Source organism: Schistocerca americana, chromosome 4 (genome assembly GCF_021461395.2).
Source record: "Schistocerca americana isolate TAMUIC-IGC-003095 chromosome 4, iqSchAmer2.1, whole genome shotgun sequence".
Lineage (NCBI taxonomy): Eukaryota > Metazoa > Arthropoda > Insecta > Orthoptera > Acrididae > Schistocerca > Schistocerca americana.
In genome coordinates this window covers 241,415,421-241,439,337 of record NC_060122.1, presented here as the reverse complement: position 1 = coordinate 241,439,337, position 23,917 = coordinate 241,415,421, and the positions used below count along the sequence as shown (strand labels likewise).

Sequence of the window (23,917 nt, the reverse complement as noted above, 5' to 3'; positions counted from 1 at the left end):
TGTATTGCTGTCTTGTTCGATTTTAGGAAACCAAATGAAGAACATGTTTGGTGACACCGTCTCTGGCAGGCCGCTTGAATTTGTGCGCACAACAGCCTGATGGGCTAACTTCAAAGCTAATTAACTAAGACATGGCACAATGTATCAAATTCTATTTTCTTAACCATTATTTCTTAGCACCAACCTACTCTGCAACACCCTTAGAAGCTGTTTGTGATCACACTAGAAGTAAATACACAGAGTTACTCACTGACAACTGTTCCTTATTTTTTTACCTACTTTTGCAATAAAGCCTCCGGCTGGATGAATTTGGAACTTATACCCAGAATTAACACACAGGCTACATTTAAAAGTGTTTAGTACAATATGTTCATTGATTTTAAGAATGACATGAAATATGGAACAATAATTACTCTTAGGAAAAGCTATTTACTCTTTGAGTTTTAAACTGTATCATATTTGTGAAAACACTTTTATTGTTTAATATGTCTTACATAATACGATTCAGTGAAATGAAACTCGAAGTGTTTAATCCATACATCCATACAAGCCTGTTGCATTTTAGTCGCTGAGCGTGAGGCGAATGTTATAGCCTCTGAGATGCTGGAAGACACACAGTGACGGTGTCATTAAAACGCTGTATGACATAGGTGTAATGCCTGTACATGTAGAATGTTACTGGATTTTGATCATGATATGTGAGCGTATCTGCGGGTAACACACATGCACACGAGTGCAGACGACATTCTTTGTACAAATATTATAAAATTTGCCCCATAGTGAACCAGAAATTGATTATTTTCTTTCTTAGTTGAGTTAGTATGTTTGCTGCACTTAACTCTCAAGTGGCTCTTCACGCTGAGGTGGCTGGATTGATTTGGATGAAAATGGCATGTATCGTGAATTAATACATAGCTTGCCTTTTATTCCCAAAAAATCACTGTATTATTCTTGAAAATGGAAGTGAGCGGTTGGCGTCGTTGACCGGGAGGCACCTTGCAGGGCTGGTCTGGCCGCCTTGGTGCAGGTCTTATTACATTCGATGCCACATTGGGTGACCTGCGCACTGGATGGGGATGAAATGATGATGAAGACAACACAACACCCAGTCCCTGAGCGGAGAAAATCTCCGACCCAGCCGGGAATCGAACTGGGCCCGTAGGACGGCAATCTGTCACCCTGACCACTCAGCTATCGGGACGGACATTATTCTTGAAGAATCAAGTTTATCAAGATCACTAGCAATTCTTTTTATTTTTATGACCGGTTTCGACAGATTTATGCTGTCATCATCAGATCTGAAAGTTACAAAAACAAACATCCCAAGTGAAGGTGGCTTTAACATATTTGATTTCATATAACCACTGTGTACACTACTTCAGTCTTAGAAAGTACCTTTAATGTTCTTAGATGTACAAACTCATTACAACACTGAAAGTCACATAGTGATGTTGTGTCAAATTGTAATAAAAACTGGCAGGGAACATCAACATGTCACAAATGAAATATCATACAAAAAAAAAAAAAACATACAACATGATGTGCTGATGTCCCAGCACACACTAATTGCTTGGTACCTCAGTGGCGGCTTGACTAGTATAATATTTTTGCAGACAAGTATGTCCACTGTTGTTTACAAAGTGGTGTCCCATAATCGATAAATTTTGACACGTGTGACACATTACCATTATGTATTCTCTCCAATCTCATTAAAATTATTTTTAAGACAATTTATGTACCGTATTTTACGAACTATAAGATGCTACAGACTGTAAGACTCAGGTTAAATTTTAAGCAATTTAAAAATTAAAAATAAATAAAAAAATTTATTATTAGAATGCAAAGCCAGACAAAAAATTCTTAGTTTATAAAAACTAACTGACCTTTAAAATCCCTGAAAACCATCATCTGAACTTCCTCCTCCCCCCCCCCCCCCTCCCCCTCTTCCTCTTTGTAATCATCATTGTCCTCTTCATATACTGGGTGATTATAATTAAACTTTCCCTATTCAACAAGTTATAACACGGAAACTATCTACCGTACAAGTACTAAACTTGGTATCATCAGTGTCCAGAGTATGGGGTGCATGATTTCCATGTGTCCCTGCACCATAATCCAGTTTCAACTATGGCTGCCAGATGCCGTGATCAGTCGTCATGATTCATAGTCTCATACACATGACCTGTCGCAGTGCACTTGTTGACGTGTCAACATGAATATGGACAAAAGGAGCAGGGCAGTATTGGTGAATCTCTATTATGAAAACAACAGTAATGCTGTTGACGTGTCAACATGAATATGGACAAAAGGAGCAGGGCAGTATTGGTGAATCTCTGTTATGAAAACAACAGTAATGCTGCAGCTGCACTTCAAGAATATCGCTGGTTGAAAGGGTTACAGAAGGGTTCTCATTCTCCACCTGCTGTGCGGAACATAATGAAGAAGTCCGAATCAACTGGAGTACTGGGCGTCGCTTCGGGAAGAGGCCGACGACCAGTTGCACCAAAAGGTGCTTGATGAAATCGCTGCTGCTATGGCAGACAAGGCTGCACACAATTACTGATGTGCGTGTTCTGTGTCATGACAGTTGAACTCCTGTGGTCCACTGTACAGAAGGTGCTTCAAACCATTCTCAAACGGTATCCATACAAGATCCATATCATACAGCAGTCTGAACTACAGGATGCATTATCGACATGTTGACTTCTCTCTCCACCTTCTTGCAAGGATTGAAGAGGGCTGCCCCTGGACCATCCTATGGACAGATGAAGCTCATTTTTCTCTGATGAGTAAGGTGAACACACATAATTGCCGAGTGTGGGAATCTTCACGTCCAGTCACTGTGCATAAAGTTCCTTTGTATGGTGAGTTTGTTACTGTGTGATGTAGCCTGATGGCTACATTCATCACTGGTCCATTCTTTTTTAAACAGGCTGGTGCACGAGGTCCAAAGACGTGCAGTGTGACTGGCCAGCATTACTGCAATATGCTTCACCAGCATGTCGTACTCACCCTACAGGAGAGAGGTGCATTGAACTGAACAGTTTTCATGCAAGATGGAGCTCCACCACATATCTCTTGTGAAGTTCACTTCCTTCTCCGAAACATGTTTATAAATGATTGAATTATCAGCCGATTGATCAGATGATTGTGCCTGGTTCCAAATGCTTGGCCGGCACAATCATCTGATCACACTCCCTGTGATTTCTGGTTGTGGGGCTACCTGAAAGACAGTGGTTACCAGCGGAACATTCACACTTGTGCTGACCTGACGCACAGCATATCAAGATAGGTACCCAGCATACCTATGGACATGCTTTGTTCCATTGTGCAGAATGCAATCCCGCACTTTCAGTCTCTTCTGGACACTGGCGGGCGCTATATTGAACACTTTTGTAGCAGTTATGGTACTAGTATGTAATGGTATGATACACCATAGCAGCACATTAAAAGTGTTTCAATTGAATTGATTTTGCATTATTTCTCTTCCCTGTGTCCTTGACATTAATGCTACCAAGTTTGCTACTCGTATGGTAATTAGTTTATTAAATAGGCACAAGGTACATCTGGAAAACAGATGTGAATAAGGTACCAAATGTAAACATCATTCACGTAATAACTAATTAGTATATGAATGAAATTTTTTATGCAGAAGTGATGCAGGGCTCAATGTTTATTACATTATTCTAGATTTTGTTCAAATAGATACAGCAATAAATACATCATGGCAGGCAGAAGTGTCACTGTGAAGAATTAAAGTTCACGTAAAAATGATGTAGTACCAACGACAATATTTCATGCACAATACGAGGGTTGCTCTTTTTTTTTTTTTTTTTTTTTTTAAAAAAGTAAGGGCCGTTTTTATTTAAAAAAAAAAGATACATATACTTTTGTAAAAAAACTTTTATTTTCTGATTCTACACACTTTTACCTATTTTTCTACATAGTTGCCTTGTTTATTTAAGCACTTGTCATACCGTACAACTAAGTTTTTAATTCCCTCTTCAAAGAATTCGGCCGCCTGCTCCGACAGCCAAGAGTTCACGGCCGCTTTCACTTCATCGCCGTCATTGAAGCACTGCCCGCCAAGATGGTGTTTCAGGTACCGGAAAAGGTGAAAATCGCTAGGAGCAAGGTCAGGGCTGTATGGTGCATGGTCCAAAACTTCCCAGCCAAAAGAATCAATCAAATCCCGAGTCTTTTGAGAGGTGTGAGGCCTAGCGTTATCGTGCAGGAGCAAAACTCCTTTTGTCAGCATGCCGCGCCTTTTGTTTTGAATTGCTCTGCGGAGCTTCTTTAGAGTTGCACAGTAGGCATCTGAGTTGATTGTCGTTCCTCGTGGCATAAAGTCCACCAGCAAAATCACCCCGCCGGTCCCAGAACACAGTTGCCATAATCTTGCGCTTTGACAGTGTCTGTTTGGCTTTGACCTTGACGGGTGAGGTTGTGTGTCGCCATTCCATCGATTGTCGCTTGCTTTCGGGAGTGATATGGGATACCCATGTTTCATCTCCAGTGACAATTTGACTCAACATGTCATCCCCTTCTTCCTCGTAACGAATCAAAAAGTCCAATGATGTGGCAAATCTCTTCCCTTTGTGGTCCTCTGTGAGGAGTCTGGATACCCACCGAGAACACAGTTTCTTAAAGTTTAGGTTTTCAGACGCACTTTGTACGAAACCGATCTTGAAACTTGTGGAAATTCCATAGAAAGAGTGGAAATTGTGTATCTTCTGTCCTCACGAATCTTTGTTTCGACTGCAGCCACCAAATCATCAGTGATCACAGAGGGCCGGCCTGAGCATTCTTCGTCATGGATGTTTTGACGTCCATTTTTAAACTCTCTAACCCACTGACGCACTTTACCTTCACTCATTGCATTCAAGCCATAAACTTCTGTTAACTGACAATGAATTTGTGCAGCTGATAGGCTTCTAGCGGTCAAAAAATGTATCACTGACCGTATCTCACACGCGGCGGGCGATTCAATAATCGTAAACATTATAAGGTAGCACAGCGATGCGTACACGTCAGCTACAGAGCTGCAACTTGCATCAGTGTGAACGGGAAGGATGCCAGCAAGTGGCGCGGTGGCTTGTTGCGGCGTCCGCGCGAACTACGGGACTATATGCGCAAATGGCCCTTACTTGAAAAACAACCCTCGTAACATCAAAATCTGTGAATGAAAAATCTAAATGTAACTGATAAAGTGCTTGATGTTTATGTTTATACTGGCTTGTCCACTTGTACTAAATGCCAAGTTCTGTAATAACAGGGTGTCTACAACCCAGGACAACTGGGAGATCCGGGAAAAACCCGGGAATTTTTTCATCCGGGAGAAAACCGGGAAAAACCCGGGAATTTTTTCATCCGGGAGAAAACCGGGAAAAACCCGGGAATTTTTTGAATTCCGGGAGTCTATTATTGTTTTATTTTTCAGTTAAATTTTTGTGATATTGGCTGGTAAAAATCAATACTCCAACAAAGGATATTAATCTATCTCGCTTCTGCGGAATAATACTGCAGCAACAAAACATGAACGAGAAGGGAAAAAAAACGAAAATAATACTTAAGTCGTCAAGGAAATGCGCCATATACAACAACAAAAAATAGTGCTCATACAAGCATCTGCACACAGCAAAGTATGTCAAAGGCTCTAGGAAGACTACACAATGCTTCCTAACAACAAATTACCTCTGATGAGCGTGACGTGGCAGACAGTACTGGTACTCAAGAAAATTTACATCCGAATCTGGACATACGAATGTGCACTTCAAGCTGAATTATACATTTTAGTATGGTTCACGAAATTCCGATACTCTTGAAGTATCCTCTGATGTCTTGTTTCTTTTGTTACATAGTGCAAGATCTTTTAATGTTTTACACGTACGAACATACCAGCTTCCTGCGTCTTCGTAGCTGCGCATGAGCAGTTGCGCCTGTTACCTGGCGCTCTCTGGCAACTGCAGAAACGAATCAGTTTCTAACAGGTCGCGGGAAAATATTGCGAATGGTTGTTTGAAAGGCATTACTTTCAAAGTAAATTTACTTTTACACAAGATGAACAATGTGTGAGAATGTATGATGAATTTCTGAAATCACACAGCGTTTGACCCTCAATTAAAAATCAACTCTTTGAGGATGACCATCTAGAAGAATTTCGAGCCCAAAAGATCAGAAATTTACGCCATTATTAAAATTTTTGCAGGCACATTTGTGTGATATATCTGAAAGTGTAACACGCGCAAAAAAGATCAACATTATATGTGGAAGCTTAGCGTCTCTTGCAGCTTATTAATCTTCAAGACGACGATTATATGTGAAAGCTATGTTTTTCTTGTAGCAACACTATGTATATTAATTTAAACCATTAACTTTTCCTATATGTGTTTTCGCGCTGCTTAAGAGTGATCTTGCTATTGGCTGACTACATCACGTGTCCTATGCTGTCTTCGGCTGGTGAGATCACGTGACATAATCTATGACTGGCTTACAAAAGTGCGTCGCAATCTTGATTTCAATGCTTTGGAAAGTGACATGAGGTTTATGGTGGAATTCGAATTTATACCTTCATAACACGAAAATATGAAGCATACATGTTGCTGCACATCGAAGATCTTTCCAAAACGTGTTTTGTTCCCCCTTAGTTTCGTTTTCTAAAGTGCCGGAAAATTCTACGTCGCCATGTAAAACCATAAACATTCAAAGGACTGAGAAGTTTTACAGTGCCGAGGAAAACTATACCATCACTTAACACGGGAAAAGTGTATGTTCACCCAGGAGAAAGTGTATTTTCAACCGGGAAATCTGGGATTTTTTTTTCCTTGTCCCTGTATACACCCTGAATGAGCATAAAAATCGAGCACCGAATCATTTATATTAAGATTTTTCATTCACGGATTAAGATGTCATCGTGTGTGAAATATTGGCATTGGTACTATATCATTTTTATCTGATCCTTAATTCGACACAGTTAAACTTCTGCATACTGTGTATTCATTGTTGTATCTACTTAACAAAATCTGTAATAAACATAAGCATCGAGCACCGCATCAGTTACATAGAAAAATTCTTGTATTAAGAGGTTATTATGTAAAAGATGCTGACATCTGGTACCATTTTCACATCTGAACTCCAGATCTACTTTGTGCCTACTTAAACTAAAAACTAGAAGGTATAAACGACGAGCACATCATCATATTTTATAAGGTGCGAAGAGTACTATTATGTGACTCTGATATTATTTCATGGGATATTTTGTATGGTTCATGGCTATGGCCTATATTTATCTTGTATATAGTTACCTTGATGATCTTTTCAGTCAGGGCTTGTGATAGGGCTCTGTGTGGATGACTAATCTGAACTATGTTTACTGTAAACTTATTTTTTAAAAGTGACATCTTATTATAAGTTTACTTGTAAAGGATGACAATGTGTATTTCGTTGTGTATTTGCCTTCTTCTTCCTTTTCTCTCTCCTTTTTTTTTTTTTTTTAGGCACTGTATATTTTCAAAACATCAGTTATTTTAAATTCGCAATTGAACTAAAAGTAATTTTAATGAGATTGGGAGAAGACATAAAGGCTGTATGGCACATGTATCAAATTATAGGACCCCACTGTGGAAACAACTGTGTACTTCCCTGCGAAAATATTATACTAGCTAAGTTGCCATTGTGGCATCAAGCAATTAGTGTATCCCGTGACATCAGCGCAACATGTTGTACACTCGTGTTGAGAAAAAGCAGAGCACATTGAACGACTAGAGATAGGCTGTTCTTATTCACAGGATGTGTATATTAGTATGTTGTACAGAAATGATTAGCATTTCGGCCACCTCAGTTCAGCATGTGTCCTGTTGCCTAGTAGGCATAGGGTCTGCCATGGGCCCTGATAACTTGTTCCATGCGTGATGGAATTGATGCGTGTAAGGCACGGAGGGTGTCCTATGGTGTAGCCATCCGTGCTGCATTCACCTGGTACCAATGTTCATCTGTGGTGGTTGGCATTGGGTCACAGCGCTGCATCCATTGTTTCACCTCATTCCACACGATTTCAATTGGCAATAAGTCTGGTGGCCTGATGGGACTTGACGAAAGGCCGACATTCTGTGACACCAAGGAGACACGTGTTTGTGCAACAATATGTGGTTGTGCATTGTCTTGCTGAAAATTGGCTTCTGGGGTGTTGTGAAGAAAAGTTATGTTCTGGGGTGTTGTGCAGAAAAGGTATGGCTGTGGGTTCGCAGGTCACACTGCTCACAGTGCCCTGGACATGCACCAGCCGTGACCCAAAGCACAACCATAAGGCCTTGAGTTGGCGCTGTATGTCTTGTGATGCTGCTCCCCGTCTGTGGTGAACCAAGATATGAACATCATTTTGAAACAAAGAGAATCTGGATTCATCCAAAAACGCTCTCTGATGCCATTCCTGTCCCCAGTGACATTGGTCCATACACCGTTGCCGACTAACATGTTTCTGCAGATTCATCAAAGATCAACGGAGAAGTGTACGAAGTGCCTGTAACTTCTTCTCAGGGGGTGGTCTGGGTAGTGCGATCTGACCCACCTTGTCATGTTCTACAGAATTATGTGAATCATTTTGCACACACCCTTTGCACAGCTGAAACACTTCGTCCCACACGAGCAGCAATTTCCTGGATGGATTCATCACATTCTCCTATGCTGATAATGCGTCCTGTTTCAAACTCACTGATTTGACAGTAAGGTTTGCGTGTAAGTCAGCGAGGCATTCTGCACATCTGCTCAGGTCACAGTGATTCATTAGCTTGCCGGTAGGTAGTGTGCCGTGATATCGACATTGACCTTGAATCCGTGTGTTGACATGGTTGAGATCTTAGTCATTTCTGCAGAACATATTAATGCACATGTCTTGTGAATAAGAACATCTATCTCTAGTCGTTCAAGGTGTTCTGTTTTTTCTGAACATAAGTGTACGTTTTATTTTGTGTGTTATTTTATTTGTGACATGCTGATGTTCCCTGCCACTTTTTACAAGTATTACAATTTGATGCAAAGTCGCTATGTGGTTTTCAGTGTTGTAAGAAGCATGTTCATCTAATAATGTTAAATGTACATTCTAAGGTTGAAGTAGTGTGGACAGTGGTTGCATGAAGTCGTATACTTTAAAGCCATCTTCACTTGGCACATTTGTTTTTGTAGCTTTCAGGTCTGATGATGACAGCATAGGTCTGTCGAAACTGGTAAAAAAAGGGGGGGGCTGGCAAAGTTGCTTGACAAACTTAATTCTTTTAAAGAATATATATAACTTGTAGATCATGCCAACAGCTGACACATCATCTAAAATATGTAAAAATCCGTTTTGTCATAGGATGGTCAGCATAACTACTGTTTCCATGGGATGGGTAACTTGACTAGGAAGTCATCTATGAAAGTTAACAATCTAAAAAATGCAATAAGTGTAGTGTAGAGATTAGTATCTAACTGCTTTGACAAATAAAATAAGTCCGTGCATAAGACTAGGACTGCAGAAATATTCTTGTAGGATAAAATCATCATTAAACACTGTAACAATGTAATGTATGCAGAGTGTTTTAGAAGTGTGTTGGATTGTGATATTATCAGGATCAGTATTATTACGAGTCAAGGACGAACATTAAAAGTGGCAGGTATTCATCTGGGCACACCAAGTTTTTTGCATGTACAGCTGTGCATCAGCTGGTCGCATATATCGAGAGCCAAAAATCTCTGTATACCCAGAGAACTAGAAGTCTAGAATGTTGTTTACAGAGATGGAGTACAGTAGACTTTTGGCTCTTCTTACACACCAAGACAATTATGATCTCTTCCGTGCTAGGCCTGTCACAAAATGCTGTGGAATTACTTACTCTCTTGCCAGGCACATTTTGTAACTCACTGCTCATTCCCGTAAAAATTGTTTCATAAGTAAATGAGTGAATTGTGAGTGACATGTATTCTGTCAGCTTCTCCCATCATCTTAAAAAATTGTGTGTGTGTGTGTGTGTGTGTGTGTGTGAGAGAGAGAGAGGGGGGGGGGGGGGGGGGGGAGTATGTGAATGAGTGAGTGTTTCGGCCCTGATGTCACACGGTTTGCTGGCCGGCTAATGGCTTGTGCCTCAACACCTCCAATAGAAAACTTTTGTGATGGCACACACACATAGATAGTGAGTTTTGCCATTAATATTTCTTCATAAATAATTGTTTAACCATGGATAACACCATACGATGCAGTTGATTCGTTTATATTTTTAAAAAATGCTGCCATTCCACATGATGCTTTTAGTGTTTTTAATATCTGTTTTAATATTAATGTTGACAGTGTAATGTACATCCGGTATGATGGTACTCGGTGCCTTTGGTTACACAACATGATCACCCCTGGTCCACAGTGCCAGTAATTTGGAAAGCAGGCATTACATTTCTTTTATGTAATGACTTAACTGCTGTGCCCTATCACCAAGATCTCTGTAATGCTATTTTTCACAAGACCACATATCGTCCTGACCTATCTCGATACGGACGTTATTATACTTGTCCTCACAGCACATTCTTCAGATTTTTCACCTACAGAGAAAAACTTCTGGTCATGGGTCGCTGAGAGACTGCCTTGCCACCTTTTGCCAGCCGCCATAGATGATGATGTCTGGTGTAGGGTTGTAGGAGTATGGAATGATGTAAATAATGCACCCACATCTGTCACCATAGCTCAGTTAGAATTGATGTTGGGTCATTCCACGTCAAATCGTGCAGGTCACGTCACCCATAATCTCAGATTCTCATGAAACTTTGCCAAATTGCGTGTACTTATAACATAAGAACTTGTGCAGAATCTCTTTGCTCTCAGACTAAAACTTTATTTTTATATCGAATTTTAAATGTAGCGATATTCTGATAACTGGTCTCTGCAAGAATGTCAGTGCAAAATGGTGCTTATGAAGCTTTTGATTTGGAATTTTTTTCATAACTTGAAAGAAGCACATACTTAACAGACATGTAATTATTTAAGCAGTAAAGTTACAAAGAACAATACAAAACAATTTAATATGTGTCACTTTCCAATTTCCGCAAAAGGTACAGACACATTGAAAAATGCGTATATCACATTTCCCCAACCTGGTGGGAACTTTTAATTGGTCTTAAGTAATTCCCAAGACTGTACATATCATAATAAAATAAAATTATTAATGCTTTTTCTATGAATGGAGAGACAAATAAATCTGAAATCACAATACTTTGTGTTGCGATGAAAAAAAAAATCTAGTTCAAATCAGCCATAACTGACACCCACTGATTCAGATTTTCACGAAACTTTTTCTACTTGTTACTTTCTGCGTAGAATTAGTTAATGCAGAATTTCTCCACCTATTTCATGTAGTTTGAGGAGAAAAAGTGGAAATTTTTTACAAATGTGAATGTCGCAACAGAATGTTTCTCATTTGGTTTGCATTACTTCAGAAAAAGATGATGATGATGATGATGATAATAATAATAATAATAATAATAATAATAATAGAAAGTATCTCATTTTCAACACATCACTGTCATATTCCCCCAGACGTTACAGAAGGGATGTATCTTTATTGGGGTGGGGAGGGGGGGGGATTAGTAACTATTCTTGACTTATGGGAATATAGAAAATCAACTCAAGCTGTTATGGCCCAAACACTGATTTTTAATACTTGCTTTGTAAATAAAACCTTTTCTTGCTGCAAGTTAATTTATTTTTACCAGATGCATTTCACCTTTTTCTTGCTCTAAGGCATTTTGTGATCGATCTGGAACATACAGTTTTGTTATTTTTAGATTATCAAACAGTTCACGTCCCGTTTCTTTATGTAAATAAGTAATTACATACAGTTTTCTGTGATCTGCATTTCCTCTCATCTGGTCTGGAGCTCACACTACCACTTTATTTCTGGTCTGGAGCTCGCACTACCACTTTATTTCCAAATAAATACCAGACAAGAGGAAACGCAGATCACAGCAAACTGTAAGTAATTACTTATGTACATAAAGAAACACAACATGAACTGTTTGATATTCTAAAAATAACAAAACTGTAGCGTTATAGATCCCACTGGAGATGCCTTAGAGCAAGAAAAAACACGAAATGCACCTGGGAAAAATCAATGAAGTTGCAGCAAGAAAAAGTGGTTTTGTTTACAAAACAAATATTTCTGTGCTCGCTGCGGAGGATGGCCTCGCAAGCAAACTTGTTAATGAAACTTCCTGGCAGATTAAAACTGTGTGCCCGACCGAGACTCGAACTCGGGACCTTTGCCTTTCGCGGGCAAGTGCTCTACCATCTGAGCTACCGAAGCACGACTCACGCCCGGTACTCACAGCTTTACTTTTGCCAGTACCTCGTCTCCTACCTTCCAAACTTTACAGAAGCTCTCCTGCGAACCTTGCAGAACTAGCACTCCTGAAAGAAAGGATATTGCGGTGACATGGCTTAGCCACAGCCTGGGGGATGTTTCCAGAATGAGATTTTCACTCTGCAGCGGAGTGTGCGCTGATATGAAACTTCCTGGCAGATTAAAACTGTGTGCCCAACCGAGACTCGAACTCGGGACCTTTGCCTTTCGCGGGCAAGTGCTCTACCATCTGAGCTACCGAAGCACGACTCAAGCCCGGTACTCACAGCTTTACTTTTGCCAGTACCTCGTCTCCTACCTTCCAAACTTTACAGAAGCTCTCCTGCGAACCTTGCAGAACTAGCACTCCTGAAAGAAAGGATGTTGCGGAGACATGGCTTAGCCCCAGCATGGGGGATGTTTCCAGAATGGAACCGTCTTAATTTTTTTCTAGTTCTGCAAGGTTCGCAGGAGAGCTTCTGTAAAGTTTGGAAGGTAGGAGACGAGGTACTGGCAGAAGTAAAGCTGTGAGTACCGGGCGTGAGTCGTGCTTCGGTAGAGCACTTGCCCGCGAAAGGCAAAGGTCCCGAGTTCGAGTCTCGGTCGGGCACACAGTTTTAATCTGCCAGGAAGTTTCATATCAGCACACACTCCGCTGCAGAGTGAAAATCTCATTCTGGAAACATCCCCCAGGCTGTGGCTAAGCCATGTCTCCGCAATATCCTTTCTTTCAGGAGTGCTAGTTCTGCAAGGTTCGCAGGAGAGCTTCTGTAAAGTTTGGAAGGTAGGAGACGAGGTACTGGCAGAAGTAAAGCTTTGAGTACCGGGCGTGAGTCGTGCTTCGGTAGCTCAGATGGTAGAGCACTTGCCCGCGAAAGGCAAAGGTCCCGAGTTCGAGTCTCGGTCGGGCACACAGTTTTAATCTGCCAGGAAGTTTCATATCAGCGTACACTCCGCTGCAGAGTGAAATTCTCATTCTGGAAACTTGTTAATGATTTTTAAATATATAAAACACTTTCTGACAGCTGATACAAGACTGATTTTTATCAAAACCCTGATATTATTTTTAAAAAAAGGAAAAAGAAGTGCCCTGAGTTTTGATAGATATTGGATGTTCATTTAACATGTATCACATCATTGTTCAGATCATTCAAATCAGATTATGTAAACTTAGTACCTGTAGAAAGGCTGCCTCATGAAACTAGAGTCAAAAGTTATAAATTTAATTGAAACATTTTCTTTACACAGGTTAACTTTATTTAGTGTGTCAAATTAGCATCTTTAAACAACAATTATTCTAGCCACGCTAAAGTTAATTTAAAATGTACATTTTCAGCAGCGAAGATCCCTGAAGCTATCAGTGAGACTTCTTAAGAGCATCTCTGTTTTTAACCCAGTGTGACAAATTATATTCTGTTAACTTCATATCGTTTTCATTAAACTAATACATTCTGTGTAGTGATATTGATTTAGGTACACCAACAGTGCATAAAATGTTTTCCAAAGACACAAAACAAGAGTCTTCCTTCTCAGGCCAAAAGAATGACACTGCCGGCCCAGGTGGGTGGAAGAAAAGTGGTTGAGTGTCTCCTTCTTCATCATAGACATTTTTGACAAAGGCAAGGTACCAACTGTCGTCATATACAGCTGCTACAAAAGAATTTTGTTGAGTATGAGTGCATGCCCAATGTGGGGCATTTTCATTAAATGAAAAAATCAAGGAAGGCTTTTCAGAAGAACTCTAAAGAATCACAAGAAAGTAGTTCGTAATGGTGAAAATTCCTGGTACCACCGTATTGTGTGGATTGTTGGAAATCTTATCTCGAGGTTCTTGCATAGGAAATATACATTGACTTTCTCTTATAAGTGGGTGGGGGGGACACATTTGTCAGTATTAGCTTTGCAGAAATCATAAACACCAGATGCAGTTGTTATCTTTGTTATTTGTGCATCATCCACTAGTTCAAGACTAGCTCTTCTCAAAATATGTTTTGTCGTTCGTCCCAAACTATCGCACACAGATTTATTGTGGCTAGTAGCAGAAAAGGAATGCTCAGCATTAATAGAAATTTTTCTATTCTTATATGGAGCAGCACACCCACTTTCTTCACTTATGGATAATGCTCTGTCAGCCACTTAACCATTCCTTTTTCTGGACAGCATTTAGAAATACTACATCCTGTTCCATATCATCACTTATAAAGCAGTGGTCCACTGTTACCAATTTACTTTCTTCATTTACCACGTAAACACTCACGGGATGGATTGTATAGCTGCTTCTTGTCCAGTGGTAACTCTGAATTTCATTCTGAATTACAAAACTGTAGTTGTAAGCAAAGTTTTAATAATTCTGATAGTTTGTCATCACTGGGACAATTATCACAGTGATTAAACATGCCGTCGTCATTTTCATAGTCACATACAAGAAATTTTGTAAGTTCTTTGTATGTTTTTTCAGTGTGTTCCGCTTCCAAAAGCAGTTTTACATTTTGGTGGGTAACCGCCCCCCCCCCCCCCTCCCCCCAGCCACACACACACACACACACACACACACACACACACACACACAATGAATGAGTGCCGGCAGCACCAGCTAAAATACACCACTTCGGTCTTAAGTGGACAGAATTTAGAAAGACCAGTGTTAATATTTGGATTCTCCCATTTAAAACAAGTGTACAGTTCTCTTCGGTTGTAAAGTATGAGTCTCTTTTGCGTATAAACATTCTTCTGAATGCTAACTTTGTCTTTTGCTCCTGGTAACATTCGCATGTATTCATTATTTTGGTAGAAATCAGTGACAGTCTTTACCACTTCATCAGCAATAACTTCCCCTTTTTGGTTTAGGAATTGATAAAATACCTATTTCTGTTTTCAGTTCCCTTGCTAGTCAAGCCACATACCCACTAACATTGAATTCTGACATGTTTTCCTTTGACCAAGGGATTGGAGCTAAAGTTAAAATTTGAATTCTTTCAGGTACTCTTACACAAGCCACTCTTTTATTAACAATATCGTGGCATCTAAATCTTGGCTTTCTTAACAATTTCATCACCAAATTTTTCTTCTCTACAGTCAGGATATACAATATTGCAGTCTAATGCCTGGCACACTTTTCTTTCCAAAATGTGCTCCACTTTTTCTACCTTCTTTTTGCCCTATGAGGCTTTGCTGTGATTTGGAATGGAGTGAAGTGTTAAGGGAGAGCACCCCAAATCATGTAAAGTGTTGTTTGCATCCTCAATTTTTTAGTACTGATTCATGAAATGTCACCTATGAGTCATCTGCATCAGTTTCGTTTCTATCACTGATGTTAGTTTTCTGTTCACAAATGTTATGACATGTTGCTCACAGTTTTTCGTCTGGTTTTACATAGATTCTTTTAGCACTTAATGTTTTAGACAAAGACCAGCAAACTGACCTCAAAGTTTTTTTTAGCGGTTTCTGTTTTTTGAAAGGATCACAAGAAGTTCTGTGATGACTTTTAAAGCCTTTTAAGTAATTGTACGAGGGGCATTTGAAAAGTCCATGCAAATTCCACCGGTCCGTATGGAGGTTATATTTAGTTAGTGGCATCTTTGCAAAGAACGCACACCAAGTTTCAGCCATATTAGTCTATTACTTTGTGTTTGGCATTTGTGTGAATCAAGGAAGTCGAGTGATTGTCAACAAATGGATGAAAAAGAATTTTTCGTGGTGATTAAACATTACTTTATGAAAGGCAAAACACCTCAGAAGACTAAAGAGACGCTTGATAAACATTACGGTGACTCTGCACCTTAGATTAGAACAGTTTATAAGTGGTTTCAAAATTTTTTGAGTGGCCATTAGGCACAAGTGAAGCTGAACATTCTGGACGCCCTGTGGAGGTTATGACTTGAGAAATCATTGATAAAATCCATGATATGGTGATGGATGACAGAAGAGTTAAGGTTCGTGAGATTGCCAGTGCTGTGGGATTTTCGAATGAACGGGTACATTATATTTTGCATAAACATTTGGACGTGAGAAAGCTATCCACAAGATGGGTTCCGCGATTGCTCACGCTTGACCAAAAACGGAATTGTGTGAAGTGTTGCAAGGATGGTTTCTAGCTGTTCAGGAAGAATCCACAGGACTTTAAGCGTCTTTTCTTCACTGTGGATGAAACATGGATACATTACTATACTCCTGAGACCAAACAACAATCTAAACAATGGGTTACCAAGGGAAAATCTACACAAAAAAAGGCGAAGACCATTCCTTCGGCCGGAAAGTTGTGGCGACTGTCTTTTGGGATTCACAAGGGATAATCTATGTCGACTATCAGGAAAAGGGTAAAACTATTACAGGTGCATATTATTCATCGTTATTGGACTGTTTGAAAAATGAGCTGCAAGAAAAATGCCGGCGATTGAACTACAAAAAAGTCCTTTTCCATCACGACAATGCACCAGCACACACCTCAGGAGTTGTGGTCGCACAATTAATGGAAATAGGGTTCCAACTCATTTCACATTCCCCATATTCTTCAGATTTTATTCAAACGAGGAGGTGATTGCAGCAACTAATGGCTAATTTGCAGACTTGGACAATTCCTATTATTCGGAAGGGATCAACAAATTAGAACAGCATTGGACAAAGTGTATAAGTCTAAAAGGAGACTATGTTGAAAAATAAGAAAGGTTTACCCCAAACACGTAAGTAGTTTCTATTTTTGCATGGACTTTTCAAATGCCCCTCGTATCTGTGATGTTCACATGTAGTAGCACTTTCCTGATCTTGTGGGAAGCTTATACTGGAGTGCAGCAATATCAAATCTTGTTGGTCTTCGTTCAGCTCTTCTATTTTTTGTAGAATTTTACTCAGGTCTTGTCAAATGACATGGTGTTTTTAGTAATTTTCCAACAGTACATGAATTCACATTTTCTATTGCAATTAACTGAGCACTAATTCACTTAAAATGTACTTTATACAAGTGAAATGTTAGGGCCGCACGACAAACAGGTATGACCTGTCTCACAGAAAGACAAAGAGCACTGAGGCTAAAAAGCCAAATTATATATATTATAGGCCTTAAAAGATTACTGGATTAGTCAAATGAAAGGAAATAAATTTTCAGCTTAAAGTTAACTCACCTGCCTAGAATGAGTTATACTTAAATAAGCTAATTTGATATGCTTGCATGTGAGACAGTGAGTGGACGGATTTACTTAAAATGACCCTTTTCCATCACAGCAAAAAGTATTTTGATTTCATATATATGTGTCAATTAGCTGAAGACCCATTAAAGTTTTTATTTTATCAGAAAGCTTACAATCTAGAGGATTATTTAAGAACAAAATCAGATTACCAGCTGGTTGGAGAAATGTGATATAAGCAGTTTTCCACACCTTGCAATTTTTCTGAAATCAAAAATTGGCATACATTAATATTTTTCAGTAATTGGATATCTGTTAACTGTGTGCCTTACTTAACTTCTGAAAAAAATTCAAAGTCCGGAAGCTTCATAAACACCCGAGTTACGAGCATTTATGTAGATAAGTACCATTTTGCACTGACATTCTCGCAGAGCTCAGTTATCAGGATATCACTACATTTAAAATTCAATGTAAAATAAAGTTGTAGTCTGAGACTAAAAAGATTTTGCAGGAGTTTGTATGTTATACGTATAAGCAAATATGCAAAGATTTGTGAAAATCTGAGATAAAGGGTTATAAATCCTTGAATTATTGCTTGTTTTGACATGGAATTATCCTGCCCAGCCAATTTAAAGGTGTTGTTGTTGCTGCTATAGGTGACAACTTTGTGTAATAATTTTCACACCATGTGTACCCCATGTATCGCATACTCACAAGAAGTAAAATTTCTGCATGTGCAAGTAAAATTTCTGCATGTGCAAGTAAAATTACTGCATGTGCAAGTAAAATTTCTGCATGTGCTACTGTTCCTGGTCTTGAAGTTTCAATGACCAGCAGTGTGGATTTGTTAATGTGGTCGTCCTATATTATAGACTTCTGTGGAGCCAAGGCAGTTATACAGACTCCATATTTTAATCTGCTGAAGGTTTCAAGACTGTAAGACTCATGACTTATCAACTTCAGTAAAAAATGAATTATACTAACAATTTGTTGTTAGATTTTCTTCTTAGGGACTTATCAAAGGTTCCAAAGTAAACTAACAAGGAAAAATCCCCAGGGTTGGGATTGACTTTTTGAAACCATCGCTGCAGTCATGTAGGTTATTATCCCAGTTATCACATCCTCAAGCCGTTCATCAAAGTGGACCCTTGTTTGTAAGTAATAAACGAAAAAAAGTTTCAGAAGTTTATCTGATGCTCTAGAGACTAAAAATTGATAGAATTACTCAGAGCAGTGGCATAGCGTAGTGGTTAAGATGCGTTCATGACAGGCAGAAGGTTGTTGGTTCTGATCCCGTCAGGAAATATAAAATTTTTTATTTTTAAATCCATATCAAAATGACTTGATCATTATATATATTCAAATGAGTGGTTTAAAATGTAATTATTTTATTTTGAATCTTTGGTCAAGTTTGTAAATGTATTAATTTTTTCATTTGCTCTGTTTTTACAACTGATTTTAATTATTTTTATGTATTGTATTGATTTAATTTCTTGTTTTGTCATCTTACACTGTCATCCATATTGTTGTATTCATTATTTCTGTTCTTCATTTTCATTGAATTTCATTTAATTTATAATCTCTTCTTTCGTTTAAATCTTCATCTGCCCTATTTTGTCCATTGTGCTACAAGGATTTATGTTTAAGTGTTTGTGTTACGTTTACCATTGAAAAAAATTACATCTTTTAATGATAAATACATTTTTGGCACCAACATTTTTGGCACCATTGCACAACCGTATGAACATATTATTTTGTCTTTTTTTTTTAACCAATAGATCAGCATTTTTAAATGTTTAAATGTAATTACAGGTAAAGAAAAAAAATCTCCAAAGTAGGCCAGTGATGCTCAGAGCTTTTATTTTTGCTTCACAGCAGGCATGCGCTTCCTCACATGAAGTTACTGTGATCACCATCCCATCTTGAAGACTTGAGGTCTATATGATTCCTCATGTGCAAATAAAATAAACAGATCCATACAGTATTTTGTGCTCTCTTCTATGATAATTTATTTTATGGTTTTCCTTCTTGAGTATCATTCATCAGTAAGAATACATACCACTCCTCTGGAGCAGCAGGGGAGTGATCACAAGGATGTGGGAAGAAAACTTATAGAAAAAGAGTGCAAAAACAAACAACTGGGGAATCTCATTCATGAGCCATTGTGCAAAGAATGTTGAGAAAGTTTTGGAAACATGAATTTGGACAAAAATTGGAGGGGGGACAAGAAAACAACAACATGGTTTCAAAGTAGGGAGGTCCCCAGTAGATCTGGTCCCAGGGGAACAGAGCAGTAGAAAAGCAGACTATATCTTCCAGAGAAATGTTCTGCGGGAGTGTTAGTTACGAAAGTGGAAGGTGAGAGATCTGATTGATTTGAACTGAAGAATGGCTTGAGGCAGGGAAGTACACTTTCACCTTTGCTCTTCATTGTGGCAATGGATGAGAAAGTGATTAGTGGGGCACAAGTAAGGAAAGTTGAAGGAAAGTTGAAAGCACTGATGTTTGCAGATGGTCTGGGGAAACCAGCAGGAGGAAGTGCAAGAGTAGTTGGCCATTTGACAACAAATAGTATAATGATGTGGGATGAAATTAGGTGTAAGTAAGTGTGAAATGATTATCACAACCAGAAAGGAGGAGAGAGTCATAACTGGAATAACAGTTCGTCAGGAATGACTTGGGAAAGTGGAGAGTTTCAGATGTCTAGGAAGTTTACTAAATGAAATTGAAGAAAAGACAGGAAATAAATGAGCAGAAAAGACAGCCAGAAACATTCTCGAAGAGTTTTAGAATCCTGGTGTGGAGCAAGGCTATCTCTCAGGACAAAAAGGCTATATACCAAGTCTGTTCAAAAAATTCTGAACTTCGCCCACAAAATTTTTCTAGACATACCTTGTACTTATTGTGTGCATGGCCTCCTTTGAAATACTCTCCTCCACAATTGATACTCTGCACCCGTCATTGTTCCCACTTCCGAAGCAGTCTTGGTACGCCTCATGCTGGATCGTGCAATGCGCCATCCACAAATTTACTTTCGTCTCGTGTATTGTTGCAAATCTGTGTCCTTTCAGTAGGGTTTTAGGGTTTTCAACTTTGGTTGAGTGCTTATCTAAGTACTGCCACACCTGCCATGGGAACACTGAAGGACATATTGAACATCAGTATTCTAAGAATTATGATGGTTACAGTGCCCGTTTACTACATTAGATATACGAAGTACCTAGGCAATTTGGATTCTAAAGCTTTCAATAAGATTAATAAGTTCAATGTTTATGGTGATACCTTGGTAACAAAACTGGAGTGTTGTGGACATGTGCAGAAGAAGCTACGTAGAGAAATGAAAGGAAAGTTGCTAGCTGATGGAAAATCTCTGTCTGGCCGAGGCAGATTGACAGAAACTGAAATAGACCTTCTTCAGAGTTGTCATGGACTGGCCATTAGACAAACTGCACCTCTGAATGATGTTACAGCAATGAGAAAAGCTCTGTGGGCCACCTACTTTCATAAGTTATCCACAGATGACCACCCTGTTCACGGACTTTGCCCTAAAGGAGCAGATTCTTGGTGTGGTTCCGAATACGCGAAAGAAAGTGGTCAAATATACCATCATAAGCATTCTCTTCCTGAGCCTTTTATGAATGAAATAGAGCCAATTTTTAGAGACCTGAGTGACCCTGTTTTGCTTGGTAAATGTCTTCATGGGGGCACTCAGAATACAAATAAAAGTTTCAACTGTTGCATACGGGAAAGATTGCCCAAGAATGCTTTCATAGGACTATATACATTAAAAGTTGGTGTACTAGATGCAGTGATATGTTTCAGTGATGGAGTGATAGGAAGGTTGGAAGTCCTGAGAAATTCAGGCATAAAATGTGGCTCTAATATGGAAGGTCAATTGCTTGCGTGTGACAGACAACAGGTGCATGAACCTGAAGATTAACTCTTCAAGTTACGAAAGAAGTTAGAAGTGCTAAAAGGAATGCCAAGAGGAAGCTTGAAGATGAAGAAATACTGCAAGATGAAGACTATGCTTCAGGAATGTTTTGAGGCACTGTTTAATTGGACTCATATCTTCATTTGCAATTTCCTGCAAGTTGTATTTTTCAGAATTGAGGAACAAATATTTCCTAAAGTTATAAAGCATTGTTCTGATTTTTTTCTGTAGCTTGCAGTAGTCCATACTTATGTAGTAAATCTAAGCTTTATAGCAGAATCGACTGAATTATAGAAAAAGTAACATTTTTACTAAGAAAAACATTATAAAAATTAAAATGTAAGATGTGATATTTTTTAATCCTTGTAATATACATTGTAGGTATAATTAAATAGGTCTAGTACCTCAGCCATCATGTCATGCATATCTGGTAAACTTTTGGTCTCCTTCAAATGTGTAACATAGGATTAAATGGTACCTCAATTTGAGGAAGCATTTTGGAAAAAAATTGCATCAATTTCTTTATAATTTTTTTTAATAACCCTAAGCAGGTTCAAAAATACTCAAAATACTTCTAATTTGTTTAGTGTGCTGCATTACCTGATATCAACAAAAAATTTGTAAAACATATACATTATAAACAGTGCCTGAAAGTAATAGGTGTTGATTTTTAGATGATATTGAACCAGAAAAGTACCCTGTATCCTTAAAATGTCTTAGCTCTCACTCAAAAGGAAAATATTTGAGTGGCACAGTGATTGTTTTTCAGTCATTAAACACCATGCATACTTTGCTCATCTTTGCATCTCATTACAGACAATTGCTGTGCTGCTAGTGACTCAAGTGAGATGGTATTAATAAACCCTGAAAGTTCTACCACGACAACAACAGTGACAACAACAACAGCAACAACAACAATTGTCACAACAGCTGCAACAAGTATAATGTCAACTACTAGCACTACCCCTATTGTATCAACAGCCAGTGCTGCTAGTTGTCTTCACCCAAGTAAGTATCTATCATCATCCCCAGAAATGAGGGAAATGCTAACCAAGATCCTTCCCACTGCCCTAAATTGGTATTCCATCACCCACCTAACCTACACATGAACCTGGCGCATCCCTATGCCACTCCCATCTCCTTGCCACAGTGATCATATCCCGTGCAAGACCTGCGAAGTCCATCCACCCAGCACTTCCTGCCCCAGTCCTGTCACAGGCCTCAGCAGAATGATGGGCTGCCACCAAACTATGGCCAAGAACGAAGTTGACCATCCAGTGGCACAACATCCAGATGAGCACAACATCCTTGATTTCAATGTTTGTTTCACAACCCGAGCCACATGATTCCTTCCCTCCACCTCCAGCTTTTCTGAACTAACACAGATGGGAGCTGTCCTTGCAACACATTTCCCTGTCTGCACACTCTCCAGCCAACAGTCCCCCTTCCTCTGTCGTGTACCATCCTCCCAAACCCCGTCACCTTCATCATGCGGTGCATTCCACAGGCTTTGGCATCCATGCATCACATGCCTAGCCCATCCGCATGCCACCCTGCCTGTCACATCCTTAGTCAGCAAATCTGCTACCTCCCTCTGAGCCAACCAGATACCCACTAGCAACCTCTCTTCCTGCCTCCCGTATCTCTCTCTCTCTCTCTCTCTCTCTCTCCCTCACATTACTCATCTGTTATTAATTGTTGAAATGAAATATTTTGGACAACTTTAAAGCATTGTTTCATGGAGAACCTTTGAAGAATAATCACCAGATATTGAATATAGGAGCATTGACAGATATTGAATATAGGAGCATTGACAGATATTGACCCGTGAGAGTGGGACATATGTCACTGTTGGTCAGCTTAGTTGGGAAGAAACCATAAAACCGTGGTTCTTGATTAAAGTCCCAGTATAGCACACAAGTTTAATCTGTTGATGTTGAATTTGCTGTGGAAATTGTTGTGTTATTGTTAGAAAAGAATCGTATTCTGAACTTGGTGTACGATAATGTGTATAAATTCACCAAAACTTAAATACTAGCTAGCTGCAAAGTAGCGTGTGTGTGTGTGTGTGTGGGGGGGGGGGGGGGGGGGGGGGGTCAAGGGAAAACCCTAAGAAATGGAGAGAATTGAGAGAAACGTAGTTTCAATGCCATTCACAGTCTGGCAGAAGTTTCTTGCAGGTCTGTGACTTCACTTCGGGCAAATTCTGTTATAATTTGTTGTGATTTCTTGAATGCTTAAAGAGGGATTATATGCTGACTTTAGAAGATTCTGCTGAGTATGGTACTTTAGATGGGCAGAGGGAGTTTTAGCAAGTAGTATTTAGGTATTCTTTGAAGCTGACAGGTATCATGTGTTGTCTTAGTTTCATTAAGAAACTCTGTGCAGTTTTTTTATGCAAAACCTAAGAATCTTACCCAGGTTAAGCATCCTAACTTCATTTCATTTTTTTGTGTAGGCATCAGTTCTGGAGTATTTAAGAAAAACTATAGTAATTAAATTCTTGG

The 23,917-nt window shown here is 39.2% G+C and overlaps 1 protein-coding gene across 3 annotated transcripts in view; it reads left to right on the top strand.

Moving 5' to 3' along the window:
- Positions 1-23,917, top strand: part of LOC124612434 — a 152,267-nt gene that overhangs the window by 111,934 nt on the left and 16,416 nt on the right. For all 3 annotated transcript variants that reach the window (XM_047140644.1, XM_047140642.1, XM_047140643.1), the window contains exon 11: positions 22,227-22,418. In XM_047140644.1, the coding sequence (XP_046996600.1) occupies positions 22,227-22,418 (192 nt within the window). The remainder of the gene's footprint in view (positions 1-22,226; positions 22,419-23,917) is intronic.